General features: G+C 37.9%; 1 protein-coding gene across 1 annotated transcript; it reads right to left on the reverse strand.

The window, feature by feature from the left end:
• Positions 1–5923: 5923 nt before the first annotated feature.
• Positions 5924–8932, reverse strand: LOC116267076 (probable WRKY transcription factor 24). Its single transcript, XM_031648636.2, has 2 exons — positions 8462–8932; positions 5924–6316 (listed from the first exon to the last, which is right to left on the reverse strand). The coding sequence occupies exons 1-2, from the start codon at positions 8899–8901 to the stop codon at positions 6133–6135; spliced, it is 624 nt and encodes a 207-aa protein (XP_031504496.1). The 5' UTR covers positions 8902–8932; the 3' UTR covers positions 5924–6132.
• Positions 8933–18611: the final 9679 nt, after the last annotated feature.

Below are 18611 nucleotides of genomic sequence, written 5' to 3' on the forward strand. Positions count from 1 at the left end.
TTGGGAAGATATGCCTATCCGAGCCGATTCTCATTCAAGAGCATGTGCCTCCATAGAACCCAGGTCCGGCCGAGTCGACACGGACACTCCTCCTGTGCCGCACCCGTGTTTCATAGCTAAACAGATGAGGATATCGATGTGCACCGACTTCTCTCTGAATCTCTCGATATTCTATGGCTTGGCAAAAAAGCTTGTAAAATGAAAGGATAAGGATATTGATAAAACAAGGAGATCTTACGTATCTCAGGCCGGACGATTTCAAAAATGGTTAATTTAGATTATCAAAATTAGGATTTCAATTTTGCTTACTTGGAATACCCTAAATCTATAAAGTGATTGTAAAGTGAAACTCATTAAGGAAAACGGCTAGCCTAAGGGCGGAACAAAGTTAGGCCATGGATGTAGGTCATGTTTCATACCGAACGTTTTGAACCTGCATGTGATCCGACAGACTGGTGAGCTGAATGTTTTTACATTCTTCTTCAAATCTTGTTATGGTATCAAATCCGGAGGCTGTAACGTTTGCTGCTTGTATTCTGCCACTCGTGCTCATCCTTTGTGTGTTTCCGGCATTGTGGCATGTTGCCATTGTCTGGAATCCATCTGTGCTATCATGGATTTTCTCGTGGCTGGATCAAGGCCAAGTGGCTTGAAGCTTTTTGAATCAGGCGTGGTCTTTCCTGGTCTCTTTCAAGCCCCTAATACATCGCAGTACTTTCTTTTATAAAATCACGTCTGAAAATTATTTGTTGTGTGAATTGCAATTTACTCACATTATCAGTTTGTACGGGCTAACAGCCTTTGTTGATGTCTCGAAGCCATTTCCAGAAAAAAATGATAAAGGATCTGCAGAGAATATCAATCCAGAGTTCATCTCATTTATTGAATTCAGATGGGTCGGCCAAGGCTTCCTCTACTTCAACGTTATTCTCTGGTGAAGAGAACTGGTACTTGGATTCGGGCACCTTATCACTTCACAGTCTTAGCAACATGTCTATGCAGTCTTCCTATGAAGGGATGGATGGGATTCAAACAGATAACGGTTCCTCTTTACCTATTGTTAATATTGGATTAGCTCTTATTACTCATGATATAAATTTGTTCAAGCTGAATGACATCCTACATGTTCCGCAAATTTCAAAAAATCTCAGTGAAATTTTTTCAAGCTGAATGACATATTGTTCCACAAATTTAAAAAGAGTTGCTTTTGGTCTAAAAGGTTTGTGGGAGATAATGATGTGGTATTTGAGTTCTGTCAGATCACCACCGAATGGAGTCTTTTAAATGGAGTCTTTTAAAAAAGACACAAGAGGAAGAGGAGAGAACAAGTCTGGACGAGAAGAGAGAGGGAGGAAAGAAAGGGCCCGAGGGTTAGCACCCGCCCCTTTCATTACTTAAAGCTTAATCACATTAGTAGTTACAAATGAAATACACAAAATAACAATACATATTACAAGTTTGAAACCGCCCATGTGCTTTAGGCGTGTTGTAAATGGATTGGGTCTGGGTTTGATTTGAATCAAACCATAACTTAACAACCCCCCTCAAGTTGTGCATGAGGTGATCATGTACAACTTGTTTTGTAGTTCCCATAAATGATGCCCTGTTTGGTAAATAGATCAGCCACTTGTTGAGATGTAGGTATATAAGTAGGAACAATTTAGCTTTCCTCAACCTTTTGGCGTATGAAATGTTGGTGATTATGCAAGATAAGATTGAAAGCAATTTTGATGACACTTGGTTATCACAAAATAGAAACGATTGGGCAATGGGAAGGGAGAGTTCCCTAAGTTGAGAATACTATGAGTATAAATGAGCTTGTAATTTGTCATACATGCTCTGTCCAATATAGCAAGAGTATATTTGTGCTACTAAGAGTTAACACATCATCCTTTCTATCAACTTGGATACCCAAAAAATATCTGACTTCATCTTGAATTGTTGCATCAACACTTCCTTGACATGAGACATATGACGTGAAATTTTTTTTGTAAGAATTATGTTATCTACATATATGAGTAGCCAAGTTGTGATTTCACCTGTATACTACATGAATAGGAAATGATCAAGTGAACTTTTGAGTACATGAATAGGAAATGATCAAGTGAACTTTTGAGAAAACCTGCTTGTTGGACATGGAAAGAAAACCTATCGAACCATAAGCGAGATGTTTGTTTAAGTCCATACAATGATTTTTGTAACTTAGACACTCACGGAGTTGGATCGTTGGTAGCATAACGTAGAGATTGTTTCATGTATACTTTTTCTATCTATCAATACTTCCATCGTTTTATATTTGAGTTTGTAAAGACATTTCGAACCCACTACATTCTTATCACTTGGATGAATAACAATCTCTCAAGTTTGACACTCATTTAAAGCAGTCATTCTTCATTCATAGCCTCAATCCAATATTTGTTCTTGCATGCGTGTTCTTAACATTTTGGCTCTACATTTTTGTTCAAGCCTATCATAAAAAGCTGAAAATCTAAAGAAAAGTTGTCATAACTTATCTACCTATCAATGGGGTGTTGCACACGTTCTAATCTTCGTGGACAAGTAATGATAGTTTTTGGAGCGGTCGTTGTAACTGATCGTCGAGCATATATCATCACTGAAAAATGATTAGGTAGAGACGTGCTGTCCATCTGAGGTTCTGAGGCTACCTCGAATTCATCAATAGACTTGTCATTGTGTGCTTGGCATACATTAGCTCCTTGGCCTAATATTTCAGCATTCAACTATGGATCATATGTCTTATCCCTTGCATTAAATGTTTCATGTTACTAATTTAGGTCCTTCAACCCCAGCTCATCAAAAACAATATGTCGTGAAATAGGCATATGCCCATTTTTTATATTGTAACATCTATAGCCCTTATAGTTTTCTACTTAACCCACAAATTTGCACATGACAACTCGATCTTGAAACTTATGTTTTAAGGAAACATCAAACATGGACATAACAGACACATCAAAAAACACGTAATTGATCATAATTTGCTTGTTCTTGGTGTAAAATAAAAAATGAAGATTTCCTTTCAAGTAGAGATAATGACAGTCAATTAATGACATAAATAATAGTACGGTAAGCATAGTCCATAGGTTCATAGTAACATTTCTGTTTATGTATCATACTTAATGCACTTTCAATTATGTGTCTATGCTTTCTTTTAGCAATATCATTCTGATGTACTGTGTGAGGGCAGAAAATCTATCTAGTGATAATGATAAATAAGTAAATACTCAACAAATTCATTAGAAATGAATTTTTCCCCACCATCATATTGAAAATGCACAATATTACAAGAGTATTATTTTGGACTGAGGCATAGAATTGAGTGAACAATAAAAAAACCTGTGATTTGCTCTTCATGAAGTGGATCCATGTATAGTGTGAATAAAAATTAACAAAAATAATATAATATCTGCTCTCTTAGAATAAGAAATAGGAACATACCCCCAAACATCAGAGTATATGATATCAAATAACTTCAAAGTTCACTTATTTATTGACTGAAAAGGTAAGGTATGACTCTTACAAATATGATAGCTTGAGCACATGTTAGACTTATTGACAAGACTCAGACTAGACTTATGTAATAATCCATCTGCAACACGATTTTCAATGAAAGACCGACTACAATGTGCTAAACGACCATGCCAAATGGATGATTTATCATACTATGTTAAATTGACTTTATTATGACTGAAAAAAGGTAAATTTGGAACACATGACTCAGTCACTTTTGGAGATTCTTCAATAGCATACATATCTCCTTTGTGAACACCCTCAGCGAATGTCTTTTTGGTTCGAGCATCCTTGACATAAAAAGAAGATAGAGTAAACACAATAGAACAATGGTATCATATACTAATTAAGCATTAAAAGGTTTGCAAACTATTTTCTTACGTGTGGACATTATTATTGTATGCCTATTAGGAGAGAAATTAAGAAAGCATCGCTTCTCTGTGGTCCCCTAAACCTAGATGCCTCAAGGGGTATGGGGAGCTCACTATATATAATTTTGCCCATCTTGTGGGGGCTTCCTGATCATTTGTATACCTTAGGTGCCCGTTTATGTGCTTCAAACAATTATATGATTTTTTCCAAAACTTTGGCAAATCTTGGACCAAATTATTGATTGTTTTATTGCTCATAAATTCCAAGAAATTCAAATAATTATATTATTGAAATCTTTTCTTGACTGCCATGGAGATATACATATTTTGTTGAGTACTGCGGTTGTATACTTTATCTAATCTTTTGTTCTACATTGTCTACGATACAAGGGGCTATTCCATTCATTAACAAATTATTTTCAGGAACTGACCAAGGGAGAGAGCGCCACCCATTGCATGCGTCTTGTCTGGGACGAAATCTTGATGACCATGATACAATTTAAATCAATTTAAAGCTAAGATTGCTTTTTCTGCGTGGAGATCACTTGAGACCAAGTGTTTGTATGTAGTACCCTGAAATCAAAGGTTGTTTACGAATTAGCTACGCATGTTTAAAATTGGTTTTGTATATTATATCGAGGAATGCAATCCTATCAAAATGCCAATTTGAATTTGTATCCAGTACTGTATTTAGAAAAGAACAATTAATTTAGAAGTTATTTTGGGGCATTACAGTATATACATTGATTATGTCTCATCAAAAATGGTTCGCAAGTCGCTTCGTATAAAATTCCCTTTCCAAAAAGGCAAATGGTAAGCGGTACTTTAATTATCTTGGGAAAGAATTTTTACCCACGACATCTCGTGAGACATAAATGAATTTTTACCCACGACATCTCGTTAAGACATAAATGAAATTAATTAAATAATATGCAATCAGTCAACTTTTTTTTTTTAGGGTGAGTGGTTCATTCCACCGCCCTAAGAGAGGCCACATGCCCCCCTCTCGTCACGTCTGGAGCGGGCAGGTGATGCCCAAAGATTCGACCCAGGTTTTTAGCGGATAGAGCACTTCCCCCACGCCAGTGTGCTACAACCCCTTGAGGTATGCAATCAGTCAACTTAGTTCTCATATTTGCTTAGTTCATTACACTTGGTTCACATAGTCCTCCACTCCTCCGGCTAGCTGGATATGACTCATGAATGCTAACATTATCACTGCTGACATTATGATCATAATCATTAAATAATCAACAAGTGATTACTTTAAATTTCTTAACAATTAGTACATAACGTCCTTGATTTTTCTAAATATTAAAGACGTAGCTTAACTTCAATCTCTGTCACTCTCCTCATTTTCTGGTCCCTATTTAATCACATCAAGTGAAGAGAGAATTAGAGACTCGGGAGACATGTTAAAAGGGAACAAAGAGAAAATTAGAGTGATAAAAGACACGTAAAAGAGCTACTCGGGCCAGGCACGGGCATTAGAAAAACGGCCAGGCAACTTTTTTGGGCTGGGCCTTACTCGAGCCCAGCAGTATATATAAAAAAATTATCCTATATATATATATATATATATATATATATATATATATATATATATATATATATATATATATATATATATATATATATATATATATATATAGGATATACATATATTAAATTTATGTATTTTAAATATTTTTCTTACTAAAATCAAGCTGGGCGGGCACTGGCCTGGCAGACCGGATGCCCAACCCTAGAACTGGCATCCGTTATTAAATTTCATTTGTTCTTACACATCTGTATGTTTCAGGAAAAAAATCCCCAAACCCTCAAAATAATCCCGAATGTGGGTTGGTTTTTTTTAGCCTATGGTCTGGATCGATCAACAGCCAAACCACGTCCCTGCAGCTCGATTTATTAACAATCAACAGAATCCTGCTATTAGCATGAACATAAATAATATACAATTCTTCGTTCTTGAAGAAGATCATAAAGTGTCTCTGATCACAAAAGCACTCTTGCAAATACATTCTTTTCCGAATTATCAACAACTTTTTTTTTTTGTGTTTTCCGTGAACGTTCGTCACCGTTGTCTTGAACGGTGCCACCACAGCTCTGCTGCGATTCATCAACGGACGTTCACAGCAGATGCTTTAGCTGGAGGGTGCACGCTTACATGCACGCACAGGCACGCACGCACGCAACACACACACACACATATACATTTACTGAACTACTTTCAAGCATAAAACCTTGAGAGCAATTGCATTTGCTTGAGAAGGGGGTTGAGGGTCTCCATGAGTTGCTCGGAGGGGTGGTTGTGAACTCCTTCATACGTCGTGACGACGATGCTGGTGTCCCTCGTGAGGCGCTGAACTTGCTTCTTCACGTTGCATGTGTGATGCACGCAGCGGTAATAGCTCCTGCTCAAATCAAAGGCACCAACAGCAGTGAGTGCGGCAGCCGGCAGTCACCACCACCACCGTGATCAGTAGCTGTTAATTCTTGCCTGACTTGTTCTATTCCTATTACCAATGATGTGGGGTTCAAGAAAACAACCGCCATGATCAATTATACATGCAAATTTAAATTTTGCCATTATGACAGCAATGATTTGGTCGAGTGATTGTGGAATTAATATTGAAAGGCCTAAAACATGGTTCCGACTGCTCACTGTGGCATTTCTTCTGTTTGAGAAAAGAAATTAACCCATCGATCTTTTTTGTGGATGGAATCAATGTTCACCATGTATCCACGTCGCATCTGCAATACGGATTTTCTTAATTTTTTTTAAGAAAAGCACAAGATCTTTTATGAAGTGTCTTATAAAATAACTCTTGAATTTTCTTAGGTACCGGGTGGAAGAAGAACTAAGAAGCAGTTCTGTTCAACCAAGAAAACTGCACCATTTGAAGCAAATATAACAACTTGGCATCTTCTCGGATTGATTGTTGGCTTGGCTGCTGTTCATTGAGTTCACGGCCAGTCCAGGGACCTGCCGGTCAGTGCTCGCCTTCTCTTTATCGGTTGTCCCTTAGCTTCTTCTTGGTGGTTTTGTTGCGCGAACATTGAAGGACTGAACTGGCTGAAGTCTACAATTAATTCGTTGATGCCATGAACGTCACCTCCTTCTGCTGCTGAGCAACTCAACACCATCTGGGAATAATAAACAGCAGCAGGACGCGTATCTGTGCTACCATGGGGGGTGTCTCACGTTAAGACGGTCGCCTGGTAGGTGACCTGATCCTCACTTCCACAGTGAGGATACACATCTTACGTACACATCAAAATCCTGGATGTTCTAAATTAGTAGGCGTTGGTTAATGTAACAATCAAGATTCGTATTGTTATCACTGTTATATATTATCTTGGTGTATTGGTTTTTCTTGGTGGGGAGAAGTTTCGCTACAAATTATAAATAAAAGGACTTTTCGTGGAATGTTTGAGTGCCTTTTGAAAATTATGGTCTGCGCTATTAATATCATGCCAACAACCAAAACATGTAAAACGAATGCACTAATTTGGATTATTATCATGATGAGCAAAATAAATCAGTGTACTTTATCCTGACCATGATAATTTTATCAACTATTAATCAATAAAACAAGCAAAGCAATTGCGACACTATTTTGACTAAAAACCTAAAACACAATCAATGAGAAACTAAAAATGCCCTAAAGCCATGATCCACCGGTCGGTTGCTGACATAACCTTATCGATATACATCTTTTGAAGTTGAAAGGGGAAGCAAGAAACGGAAATATGCCAAGTCCCCGGAAAGCTGTCCAAAGAATTCAGATTCACGTCTAAGTTCTCTCTAATCGGCAGTATGCTTTGTAGAGGAGAAATTTTAGAGCTAGGGTTGTTGAAAGTTGGTACATCCTGGTTCGTGTGATTGACTGCAACCTAATTAGCCAGTGCATAGAGTAAGTTGGACTAGGCTTGAGACCTCTTGGCTCGGCCTGGTTTCAATTTGGTCAAGTTCCAATTCTGGCACAGCTTTAATTTATTGGTTGGTTTAAAAACAGCATGCAAAAACTTATCCTCATATTGGTAGAAGAACACAGTTTGCATGGCTGCCAAGTGAAATATCTTGTTTATTGAATCCTATGCAAGTAAAAGAAGAAAGTTGGGGAGTAGGGGTCCATTAAAGTAAGATCCATCAAAATGGATCGGATTAACTTGAGTACAGCTAAAAATTGTTGAATCCAACCCATTATATTTGCATGCCTTGACAGGACCAAGCTCTGTTCTTGCTAAGCTGGTTATATGCACCGGAATAGTGTAATGACCGGAATACCTCTGGTCAGTAAAAAGAGGAGCCCCTTTATAAGGACAAAAAATGGCAGTGAAAACAATTTAAAATAACAAAAAAAATAAAAATTTTCAAAATACCCCAACTCTCCCCCCTTCTTCATGCATATATGTTACGTGCAAGAGCTTAACCTTGGTTTTTAGTTGTTAATTGGTACTAATTGTTTTCCCCCCTCTGTATGAATACTTCTGCATCATATTTACTCCAAAGAACCAAAACAAACTTTGTGTCATATGGCTTTGCTTTTCTTTACCTCGGGTGTGAGCTGTTCTTTACAGCTTTCTGCCCATACTTTCTCCACCTATAACCATCATCCAAGATATCATTAGCACTTCTGGTCTGGAATGCAAACCTTGGTCTATAGGCCTTCTTTGTCCTACCACCACTGCCCTTGCTACCTTTCTCCTTGTTCCTATCTTCATGCACCAAATCCTCTCCAGCTTGGATGCCGCCGCTGCAGTCGAAGCTTCCCGGAAGGATAGGCCCACCGTTGCCGGCACAGTTCACGGGAACCTGATCAGGCTGGCCGAAGAGGGTGGAGTTCCAATCAGCAAATGCGGCCGCTGGCTCGTCGCCGGCTTGTTGGTCATGGAAGATGAATGGAGTTGATGGCAAAGTGCAGAGTCCTTGTGATAGTGGTGGGGGCAGTGGCTCTGGTGTGTCCATGGAACTCGAGCTAGCATCTTTGTACATGTCAGAAGCAGAGGCAGAAGAGAAATTTGATGTTGTGGGACTAGTGAAGAAAGAAGCAGCGCATATAACAAGATTGGAAAGTGTAATGTTAGAAATGGTCTATCTTCATAGCACATAGGGTGTTGAATTTCCAACACACTCAACCACATCCCAACTACCTTTTCTTTTTATAAGAAAGGCCTGATTCCCTGGAGTGCTTTTACCAGTTTATGCCAAGTTGCAACTTGAGTATTGAACTCTTAACCTCATTCAACTTGAAGGTCTTAAGTCCGAGCTGCTAGCCAGGCGGACCTGGCTTTGTTGGCCACCCCAACTACTTTTGTTCAACTGCCTTGCCTGAAATTTGATGCATGGTGAACTTCACACTCAAGTGACTTGTCTTTACCTCTTTCGTGACTTTTACTCTTTATGAGTTCCCAAGAATAATTTTTAATCCGGAGAAGACGGTAGGCCGTTCTGGTGCTCCAGAGGCCATTTGTCAGCTCTCAGAGTCACCGAATTCTACAACTACTTTTTTTTCTGGTTTGTCCTTGAGGATGCGGTTGAATGGGAGGAGGATCACCTGTGATCTGCCAAATTACGTTGTTAAGATGCTCCAAAATCGCATCGGTGCTTATTGCGTTATATGTTGAAACAATTGAATCTTCATCTTACGAATCGGAAATGTTGATATGGTAGTCCGATAGAAGCTAATTATTAATTTGATGGACTGTATATGAACATGTGTCCATCTGAATCTCCATGTTTCTATATAGTTGTTTTCATGAGGATCAACCTCAGATTTTTTATGGTTTTGTTTTCTCAAATTCACCACAGTTGGCATGATTACGATCATTTAGTTTTAAATGTTTTAAGTTTTGCTTACATGTTGGCGTCTAGCCTGAGAGGGGTGGAAGTGTAAAAGTTTAATTTCATATCAAAGATAAAGAGGAGTTTTCATGAACATATAAGGAGGCTAGCGACAGATTATCTAGGTTCCTAATCATTTTGGATAAGAAACGAAACTGGTAGAGAGTGGGTTAAGATCTGCTGGACCAAGAGTCGGCACCCGGTGTAAGACTTGGACGGGCCATGACAATGGCAATGATATGCTATTTTCTTCGCAACCTATAGAGATTACATTTGCATGGTTAGATTTTGCTAAAATATCTTAAAATAAACATTGTCGTTGGAAGGAAATGTAACCACTTACTTCACCCTAATTGATTGTGAAGAACTCATTCTTTTTTGTTTTTTTTTTTCACCAAACATAATACCCCACATTCATGTGTAGTGGATCTTGATCAGATCTCAGTCAGATATTAATGGGCTGAAATTTGTCTCGATTGTGAAATTGGATATACGCAAACTGAACTTTTTATCAGATCCGGTTAAAGGGTTTCAAATTCGGGTCGGTGATCAGATATTCAATTTACGGTTCCACATTGATTTAGATCTGGGGCAACTAAATATATTAGAGGCCATGTCAGAATTGGATCCAGCATATAGGGAATGGCAAAACTCTCGAATCTGATTCCGGCCCATTTGCAACCCCACTTGATATTGAAGATAAAAAACACATTAGGTGAGCCAATACGAAATCAGATCCCTCTTATCCAATTTCGGATCCTTATAATATTGAATATCTACGTGACTCAGTGCACCCTTAAGTTTCTTATCAACCATAAGATCTCCCCTGGCTCTGGACCTCTTGCCAAGGCTCGGATTAGGGTTTTAAACGGGTTGGATCTAATTTGAGGGTTTTCTTATCCATGATTGTACTGAATCTGCTATACTCAATCTGATTTCCAATATCGTTAATAAACCAGATTTAGGATCACGGTTGTACTAAATCCATTCCAAAGCTGAGGCTCTATGTACTTAAATGATCATGACCCAAATATTTCAACATGTAAACTACTAAGATTTTAGCCATATTGTACCGTGAATATCCAAGAAAGATGGGGGTTGGTATCTGGGCCATTATTCAAAATCAAATACAATCGGATCCAATTGGACCCGATCCATCTCCAACCTTTTGGCAGCGCCGAAGCGGGATAAGAATCCGAACCGCTGAGAAATTTCTCTGCCGGCTGAACCGATCAATTTCTCTCCCAAGTTTCAACTCCAAGGCAACCGAAACCATTTCTCGGCATAGAGGAGGGGAGGGAGAAATTTCAGAGTTCCCATCTTGGCTTTCCGCAAATACTCATTATTGGAGTTTATCACTATTGCTTATTGGTGGAAAAAAATCGACCTTGGCATTTGATCGCCGAACAGATTCGTTTATTTGTAATAAACGAAGTAACTTGCAGATTTTGCCACCAGCTTTTGTTTCGCTAACTGTGGAAGAGATTTATCTCTTCGGTCCTTTTTTCAATAAAGTTGCAGACAGAGTGCCCAGAATTCCTGCAAGAAAGTTTTATCTTTAATCGGAAGAATATATTCATAAGTTTTCTGGGAGTAGTTAATGAGCCACAGGGGAAGTGTGGGGTGAAAGACAATTATGATCCTTGGCTTTACTGCACGTCACAATATTCCATCTCTGATCTTCTCAAATTCAGGAGCGTAAACCCAGAGGATTCATGCTTAGATCTTTGCAAGCATTAAAAAAAACTTGAAACGATCAATCGAATCACATGCATTACATTATGAAGTAAATATTTAAATGATTGAAGTATTAAGCATGATGAACGGCGGAATGTGCAGCATTGAATGCAACTGGGGCATGGACATGTGGAAGTTCACATGCAACATTCTAAGATCAGGCTAACTTCGAAGTTTTAACCTTTAAATTTGGCTGAAGCTTCTATTCGAGATCAAACGTAATGCTGGATCTAAGATTTTTAATGAATGAATCGCCTACCAGATAGTGGTACCGTACTTGCACTATCATGGACGCGGCTTCCCTCCAGCTTGCCTGTGGGGAGGGAGAGAACAGGAGAGGCTACAAATAACCTTTTGTTCATCATGCTCATTTTGAACGTTGAACTAACATTCTTCTGTATCTGATTGAACTCATGAATCATGGACGGCTTAAACCTAGATGCTGACAAAAGTGTAAAAGAAAAGCTGGGTAAGTTGTGAATTACTGAAGTATCTCACAGAGTCCACACCTCTGTGTAGCCTTTTGTGGGACAGAGTTTTACTGTATTTGCCCGAGTGAAGGTTCCCTGCAATGGTGGCCCTTCGCTTTAGATTTTTTTCATTGTTGGGAATGGAGATTAACGTTGGGGAAACGCTTGTAGGCATAGCTGGTCCAAACTAAGTCTCCCATCCTAAGGGTAATTTCTCTGTACCGCGGAAAGGGGAAACTGTATCTTGCAGAGAGGCAGAGTTACTTTTGCTTCTTTCTGTCAGCTAGGTAAAACTAAAGCTGCAAGCATGAAAGTGTGCTTCTGTTCATTGTACCATCTGTTGTTTATTACATTAGTAATATTACTCATGATCTTATTATTTTCATTTGCAGATCATGAGGTCTGTCTGCAACGAAGTAACTGCCACGGTCAACTATCCGTGATTTCATGTTCGGATTAATTATTCAAATCCAAGCTGTCGACATCTTTCTTCTGACGCTGGCGACACTGAAGTAAGTGCCCACTAATCCACTTCTTAAAATTGTGATGCTCGCTATTCCACTGACAGTTCAGAAGATAAAGAAGATGGGACTGTCTGTTATCTGAATTGGAGCAGACAACCAGAAGGTCAACCCACTTAATGAAGACCATGATGCTGTGATTGTTGCAAATGTTGGGGATAATTCTAGTGATAAAAAGAAGAGATTAAAGGCGTCACTCCATAAGATGCACTGGGGCAACGATTACAGAAGGCAGCACTGATATTGTTGGTGCTGCAGAAATCAATCTTCAAAAGATTGAAGATGGGCGGGCAGTCAAGCACTAACAGCATTGTGCATTATGCAGTAGTCACCATGTTGGTGGAAGCTTTTCTGCTTCTCTATCAGATCTTCTGCATGTTTCTCTTCATCACCTTTGCCAGCAACTAGGCCCTTACATATTTGGATGTGCATTTTGCATCAAACTTTCAGATAGCATAGTGCAGCAAAAGTGACATCTATAGGGGCATAAAGATGGAGTCGATTGGGACAGGAGAGATGGTGGTTGCTCCTCCTGTCAATTCCTGTATAGACACTCTTATTTTGGTGAAACTGATCTTTACACCAAATCATGAGTTGGGGTTCTAGATTTCTCTCTAGCTAGGCTTCTCTCTAATTTACATGTGGTATCTGTTTAATCCATTCATCTGCTTGTTGCTTTTATAATTTATTCAGTGTGAATCTCATCCTTTTACAGTGCAGAAGAGTCTAAACTTGTCACACACACACACACACACACACACACACATATATATATATATATATAGAGAGAGAGAGAGAGGGAGGGAGAGAGAGAGAGAGAGAGAGGCCTAGAAGCTCGGCTCGTTTTGCATAAACAAATGAAGGTGGAAGTACAAGCATGACCTTAGCAAGATCGTCTACATGTGCACCTCTTTGTACACGTCCACCACCTTTTCCCTCACAGGATAGTCAATGTTGGGCACAAAAGACGGCACGTCGACACGTAGAATCTGAGTGAGGAGATTGGATAGAAGATTGAGGAGCAGATGGAATTATGGTGTTGAAGATGCCATGATGGTGACAACTGATGAATTCATTCAAGATCCTAGCAATGTTCAGCCCATATGGCTTCAAAAAATCGTGAAATTGTCATGAAAAAGAAAAAGCAAAAGAAAAATCAAGTTAGAGAAGGGATTATAAAGTTAATGAAGCTATGATTCAATTGCTATATGATATGTTCAATACCCAAGTCAGGATCTTTGACATCTTTTCATCTGCGGAAAAAGCTTCTACTTGACAAGAACTCTGGATCATTCTCTCAAAGCTGATACTTTCATGATAAATGATTCGCTAGGTAGGTCTAAAACTCCAATAAAGAAGATGATCCCAATTATTGGGTCTTTACATAGAATCAGATAGATTGCCCACAGTCTAAAAGATTAAGCTATGACACTTTATTTATTAAAATACAGTATTTTTCTCTGTGAATTTCAGGAAAAAAGTATAAACGTAACAACCCGATGCACTGGCTGCTTCTTTGTATCCTCTTCCAAATCAATTACCTTAACAAGTGGAAAAAAAAAAAAAAAAAAAGAAAGAGAAAAAGGAAAGGAAGGCATAGAGATTGGATTCTGATAATGAAGCATAAATCTGTTAGCCACGAGAGAAAAAAAAAAGTTGACTGTAACGTCCTTATCTCCATTACGTGCAAGTGATATCATGTGGGGACATGTTTGGCTCATATTGACCCACTCAACCGAGTTTATAACTATAGCACCTTACCCGAGTGTATCGGCACCACTACGTATCGTATCGGTTTTTTGCCCATATGATGCAAGACCCAGATAAGTTATATATATATATATATATATATATATATATATATATATATATATATATTACAATGATTTTTGAAATACTTTAAATAAATTTAAAATTCATAAATCTGAAAAAGGCAATATAATACAGCGCAAATACCTTCTCATTACATTGCACACTATGCCTTTGTTCGGTGTTATAGGAGTTGTGCTTTGACTCTTTATTCCACCTTTCGCTTTCTATTTGTTCTTCCTTTCAAGTGTGGTGCTGGTGGAGTAATGGGACAAAAGTAGCAGAAAAGGAAAAGAAAAAAAATCTCTCCGCCTAAAGAAAAAAAATCTCTCCGCCTAAGGGTGTAGCATAGCTGATTGACGGGTAGCTGGTGAGAATTTGATTTTGAATTTGATTTTTTATGAATGTTACTTCTTTATACTATAAATGACAACAGCAGTAGTTAGTTGACAACTATACCACGAGTTCACGCAAGTCTCAAAACATCCATGAACCCATAAAAGAAAAAAAAGAAGATTTGAGCCTTTATTCGTCTCATAAAGTCGTTTTCACCATGCAATGGTGAAGAAAAACAAGTCACAAAAAAAAAAAAGCATGGCATTGCGTCAGATCACCAATTGATTCTTTCTCTTGTTCTTTTCGTTCCTGATATAGTTTATTCATATGCATCTCGCTATCGAGAAGACTGTAAGGCGGATAAATGATTTGATGTATATCAAGAAGAAGAAGAACTGAATAAATAAACATGGTGATGACAAAAAAACTTTGACGACGAGATTTTTTTTTTAAGGAAAATTAAGTTTTCATTTTTAGACATGTCGGCGAGCTGTTGTCTACATTCAATCTCCAAGAGCTCCAATTGCTATTGAAAATAAAAAAAGGAGCCAGAATTTATTATTTCTTAGAACAAAAGAAAAGAAAGATACAACATGAACAAAAAAACAATCAATCGTCATAAGATAGAGGAATATGAGTTCATTCCTTTTTGCGTGTGGTATGACATCTTGGGAGCATAGACTAATCTTTGAATTTAATTTGAAAGTAACCACCAAAAGAAAGGTTCGCCTTTATTATATCAATTCATTCTCTAAAAGTGCACATGAGAGTAATGTAATTCTTTTCTTTTCCTTTCCTTTTAAGTGAGAAGAGAGAACTCTTTCAAAAGGCACACACTTGCCCATCCATGTATGCGACCGTCCTTGCTAGCCCAGTGACCCGATCATTAGTTGCGTAGCCACATGCCCACACCAATCTCTTAAAAGTATTTTATTTTTAAATAGAAATCTTTATATATATATATATATATATATATCATGTCTATTACATGATCCAACCTCCTTGCCTCTTAACGTTATCGAATTGTTTGGACCAAAAATTCAATTGAGGGTAACTCTCATTAATTGGGGCCCTAACGTGGGGGCCTCATGTTCATCAAGACGAAGGAAAAAGAAGTGATGCAACTTAAGCACCTACATGATCATAATTCGTAGGGACAGGTAATAGCGGAGCTACCATGGGGCTGGTGTGGGCAATTGCCCACCCCAGCTTGTGTAAACCTTTGTAAACTTTTCATTTTATCATTTGTTGGACTGAAGCCTAGCCATATAGGATGCCTACATCAGACCCAAACCAATGCAATGCATTGTAGTTCTATATGCACCTAATTGATTGTAATAATAAAATAAATTAATGCCTTCAGCTAAAAGTTTCTTTCTGGCTCCGCCATTAAGGACATGTCAAATAAGAAGCTTTCAGCTCTCATTCGGGCTTTATCATTATGATCACCATTGAGTACTTTCACATCTAAAAATACAAACACTCTTGTTAGTTAGTTTGATTTTTATCCTTTGGAGTTAAAAAATGAAAATTGTAAGTTTACTCAAATTCCAATACAACTCTAAATCATATGAAGTTCGTCCAATCTGATTCCCTCATTTACCCATTTACAACTTTGTCATTAATAAAGCAACCATATTCAACGTCCTTTTTTTTCCTCTATCTCTCTCTCTCTCTCTCTTCACACGCTTCTCGACTGAATAGGACACTGCAGAACTTCGTGAGGCCGTTATGTGACATTAGCAGCAAAAGGCCGACCTGCACCCGAAAATATGGGAAGATGGAGACCCGGTTTCAAGGTGTCGCAAAGTGGTTGGCCTATAAATGGGCAAAAGTGTTTTGAAAAAAAAAAATGCTTGAATGCCCGTTTTTGGAATTCGTTCAAAAAGTTTACCGTGCCAAGGTAAAACCAATCACATGGTGTATTGGTGTTTCCTCTCTCGCTGGTCCTTAAAAAGAAGACAGCATTTAATAAAAAAAAGTACAGACCTGTCACACCAGAAACCATGGCTTTTTACCATTTTGAATTTGAAATTCTTGAGGGCCAAAGTTTCCTGCATGCCTATATTTTGCATCTTTTATGTCCACATTTAGGGAGCTTTGATGGTGCACTGCAACCTTAATGGTTAATCCGATGGAGCGAATATCGGGATAAGAGGTGAATAGTTTGTGCAGAGCTATCTGGAGAATCGGGCCCATCACAAGCTCCATTCAATTACGGTGAATCATTGTAACTTTTTATACTTTACAAAAAGCAAAACTAATGCAAAATAATTACAAATGAAAGAGAGAACAGAATGATTCATATGGAATGAAATCAAAATTTTAATTTTACCTATACAAAAAAAAAAAATTGAAAAATCTTATTAAAATTTTGAAACTATAGTTTGGTCCCTATGATGAAAAATTTCTAACTCTACCCCTAACTGAAAAGTTGCACATTCAGATTCTCATGAAGAAAAGTCAGAACATCTCCTAATCTGATTCCTAAGGCGTTGATCGAATTTGATCCAACGCCATTCATTGATGGTAGGTCGGATATATCCAAATCCGGTCATGCATTTGATAACTAAGTTAATAGGACGCATTATCATGGGTGGAATTTAAATGCTTGAATCAACAGTAATAGGGCCTCTGTAACCTTCAACAATACACAGACACAACATCGTGCATTATGGGGTCGTTTAGCATCAGGGACATCATGCGAGTGTTTTGTATATCTTTTCAATCTCATCTGAGACATCTTGTGAGTGTTACATGAATCTGCTCAATCTCTTACGTGACATATATATATATATATTGCATAAGACCATGGTTACTATGACTTGTATTAATAACATTTTAGTAGAGTTTGTATATTTATCTTGTAACAATTCAGCCTATTTCTAGTATGAGTTCTAGATTTTAATCTGTCAATCTCATCCCATACTCTAATAGGCCCCATCCGGATCAAGATGACTAGAAACAAAGACTACCAATCATTTAACTAATTCCCTTATAAACTCACAAATTCTTTCACAGTTATTAAGTGCATGGCTAAACTTTTCCATCATATAGCCAGAAGAGGATTACACATATTTTATATGCTTTTTTTCTGCAAAATAGTCTCATAAAATTTAGTAGCGGGATGTTTCTGCATGATGTCACGAAGAGGTTTACCTAACTGTAAAGTGAAGGGTTGGACATAAATGATCCAGCAGGTTTCGATCGGCACCCGATTTTGCGCATGCTTACTGATTTGGGCACAAGCCGCTTATATTCCTTTTTTATTTTTAAGTACCTTTTCAAATACCCGCTGGTTTTTATAACGAGATGGTCAAAAGAGACAGAGTTCTTTTAGCACATCACATAAAGTAAAGGCATGTTCTTAAAACATCACTCTAAAGTTATAACCAGATGATACTCTTTGCTAACTCCCCAACAAAGTACAATCGTTAACATGTTTAAACTATCTGACTAATATCTTCAGAAAAGCAGCCTTTACATATTCACCAAACGGTGTCTCTCTCCTCTTATTGCATGTTCAATGTGAGATGGACTTAAAAATGTTGACTTCTTCTAATGTTAAGAATTAAATGGCTTAGCTTATCTATCTTTTTATTAAACGTTCATCTTGAATATTCATGAGGTGAAGGGCAAACTTAGGTATCATCATTATGTGATGGGTGAAAGTTAAATTTGTGTTAGACAACTAAATGAGAAAGAATTGCCTTGGAAAACATTCTTCACCTACTTCCATGGCATGGATATATAATGACTCAAATATTTTTTTTAAATTCTTTAGAACATGTAATTAGACCCTTTAAATATATAATAAAATGATTAAGGAGCACCATATACTAAATAAATTGGGAGGGTCTGTGTGGGCAATTGCCCTCAGAAGTCTACACCTGATTGTGCCCAATGTCAAAAATCGCTTTCCTCTTAAGATGTGCCCCTTCTATTGTGTGAAATTCTCTCCAATCACTATAATATCCCCATCACCAAA

This window comes from Nymphaea colorata, chromosome 13 (assembly GCF_008831285.2).
Source record: "Nymphaea colorata isolate Beijing-Zhang1983 chromosome 13, ASM883128v2, whole genome shotgun sequence".
NCBI lineage: Eukaryota > Viridiplantae > Streptophyta > Magnoliopsida > Nymphaeales > Nymphaeaceae > Nymphaea > Nymphaea colorata.

Excerpts from the sequence above, each read along its gene's own strand:
- LOC116267076 (XM_031648636.2), bottom strand. The coding sequence starts at position 8,901 with ATGTACAAAGATGCTAGCTCGAGTTCCATGGACACACCAGAGCCACTG. Across the intron at positions 6,317-8,461 it reads AAGAACAGCTCACACCCGAG|GAGCTATTACCGCTGCGTGC; the intron begins GTAAAGAAAAGC and ends TGATTTGAGCAG.